Source organism: Crocuta crocuta, unplaced genomic scaffold (genome assembly GCF_008692635.1).
Source record: "Crocuta crocuta isolate KB4526 unplaced genomic scaffold, BGI_CrCroc_1.0 scaffold528, whole genome shotgun sequence".
NCBI classification, from domain to species: Eukaryota; Metazoa; Chordata; class Mammalia; order Carnivora; family Hyaenidae; genus Crocuta; species Crocuta crocuta.
Window position 1 is genome coordinate 779,119 of NW_027530010.1, and position 2,301 is coordinate 781,419.

Consider the following 2,301-nt stretch of genomic DNA (forward strand, 5'->3'; position numbering starts at 1 on the left):
CAGAATCCAAAGCAGCTCCAGGCTCCGAGCTGTCAGCACAGAGCCCGACGCGGGGCTCGAACCCACGAACCACGAGATCACGACCTGAGCCGAAGTCAGACTCTGGACCGACTGAGCCACCAGGCGCCCCAATTATGTGTAAAATTTAAAGTGCTTTTGCTCATCGTTTCAAATGTGTCCCGAGGCTGAGGCTGTGCGGGGTGGGAAGCCAACCACCCACTCTGGGGGAAGATCGGGACCCAGTTGCTGCTGTCTCTTAAAGAGTCAGAATCCAGTTCTGTGAGAGGGAGAGGGCTGAGGTCTGAGCACAGTCCTGCGAGGGTCACGGAGAATCGAGGGGGGCACTTTCCTCCTATCAGGGTGGCCCCACAAATACAGAGCCGGGACAGGACGGATAAACTACCCATTCTGGTTAAAGAAAAAGGGAGGAAAAAAACCAAAAGACAGAAGAAAGACAAATCAAAATTAAACCTCTAAAAAAAATCTTTTCCCTCGATTTTATGTAAATCTCTTCCTCTAGTCCTTTCAAGCCTCTGATACTTTTTAAAATTCTGACTAAGTTCATTTTCACTTCCTTTCATTCACAGATTTCATCAGAGGACGCAGTCCGTGACCTGCGGGGTCGCAGCCCGGCCAGGGTGCGCCCTCCGCAGGCGCGGCCTTATCTCGGCAAGCAGGCAAACAGGACGCGGCGCCCCTTTCCTGCGCAGCTCGGGGCCATCCTGCAGCCTGTCCTGACCCGTCCAGGGTGCTGCTTCCCCGCGCTCCCTCCCCCGGGCCCGGGCCCCACGCCTGNCCGAGGGGGCCCGGGGAGTCAGCGCTTAGAGACGCACTTTTCGTTACCGATTAAAGAACATTTAAGGGAAGACAGAGTGAATACGTTACGCACTCTAAATTTCACAAATAAATCTAAGCAACTAGTTCATATTATTTCTAGGTATCATTCCCGGGAACGTAAGACAACCGTGAATAAAAGGGCAAGCGGGGCGGGGAGGGCGCGGGCGGCGCTGCCCCACGCGCGGACCAGGGGGCTCTGCTGCCCCCGCGCTCACACCAGGGCTGGGGGTCAAGTTCGGCTCCAACAGCGCAGAGCTCGGGGAGAAACCGCTCCTCTGCTGTGACACAGACGATCGTGTCACGTCCGTGTTTCCTAACAGCGCGAAATCCTTCAGGCGTGTCCCTGGGAGTTTGCCGACCCCCCTCGCAAGTGTCAAAGAGGCCAAGAAATGCATGCGAACAAGCTCAGCGCCGAAGGTCGCGTCCTGAGCACATCTGCAAACTCACAAGTGTCATTTCGCACAGAATTTAAAAAATATTAAAGACCTTGCAAACCCTAAAGCCGGAAGATACAAAACCATAAAGACAGTTGATGAGATATTTTGGCCTTACTTGGGGTTCTGATTTGTTCCTTCTGGTCAGAAGACCCGACCGAACTGCATCGCGTCTCTGCCCCACACACGGGCAGGCGGCGCTCACCTGCAGCGCGTGAGTCGCAGCGCGACCGCCCTCGGCCCACAGACCTGTTATCATCTGCTGCGCGTCGTACGGCTCCATGTACCCGTCGTTCTCGCCCACTCTCTCTGCGTCCCTCTGACCCTTTGTCCGCGTGGCATCGTAAGGATCAGCGTAGTCTTCCAAAATGATGACCTTAAAGGAACCAGAGAGGAGATGGCCAGGGGTGATCACCAACCGGGCGGCCGTGGACCGAGACGGTTACGGAAAATCCGCAGAGTCAGAACGACCTCCCACCAGCTCCGGACGGATCTGGTCGTGCTGGGTCGTGTCGTACGCGGGCCACCCTGACACCTGTCCTGGGGGTGCAACTGGCAACTGGACAGCAGCGGCTGATGGAACTGCCCCCCCCCACTGTAAGTCAGCCGGTCGCCCGTGAGCACTGGGTGTCCACCCGCACCGCGAGGCGCCGTGACGGAACCGAGCCCGTGTCCCAGCGATCTGGAACCCTCCAACGAGAAGGCTTCAGAGGCCTGAGCAACAGTCAGCCCTGAAGAGCACTGGGGAGGCCTGGGTTCAGCAGCTCACAGGCACCCCAGTGTCGCCAAGCGGCAGTCAATTTCGGTCCCTACTTGGTGGGGAGCAGCATCTAGTCCCCCCAACACAGAAAGGCCGCCTGCTAGGCCCCCCAGGGCAGGAGCAGTTTCGGGGGGGGCAAAAAGCACAGCCCCTGCCCCGTTATCAGTGCGGCTCCACGGTAAACAGCCGGGAGAGCATAACTGCTCACTCCAGCAGAGCAAGAGGAGTCAGAACCGGGGGGGCCCCCAGGCCCCCGACCGACTCGGCGGC

At 58.0% G+C, this 2,301-nt stretch overlaps 1 protein-coding gene across 1 annotated transcript in view; it reads right to left on the minus strand.

Moving 5' to 3' along the window:
• Positions 1-2,301, minus strand: part of SHE (Src homology 2 domain containing E) — a 12,684-nt gene that overhangs the window by 9,260 nt on the left and 1,123 nt on the right. Inside the window, exon 3 of the mRNA XM_077764046.1 lies at positions 1,521-1,715. Coding sequence (XP_077620172.1) covers positions 1,521-1,715 — 195 coding nt within the window. The remainder of the gene's footprint in view (positions 1-1,520; positions 1,716-2,301) is intronic.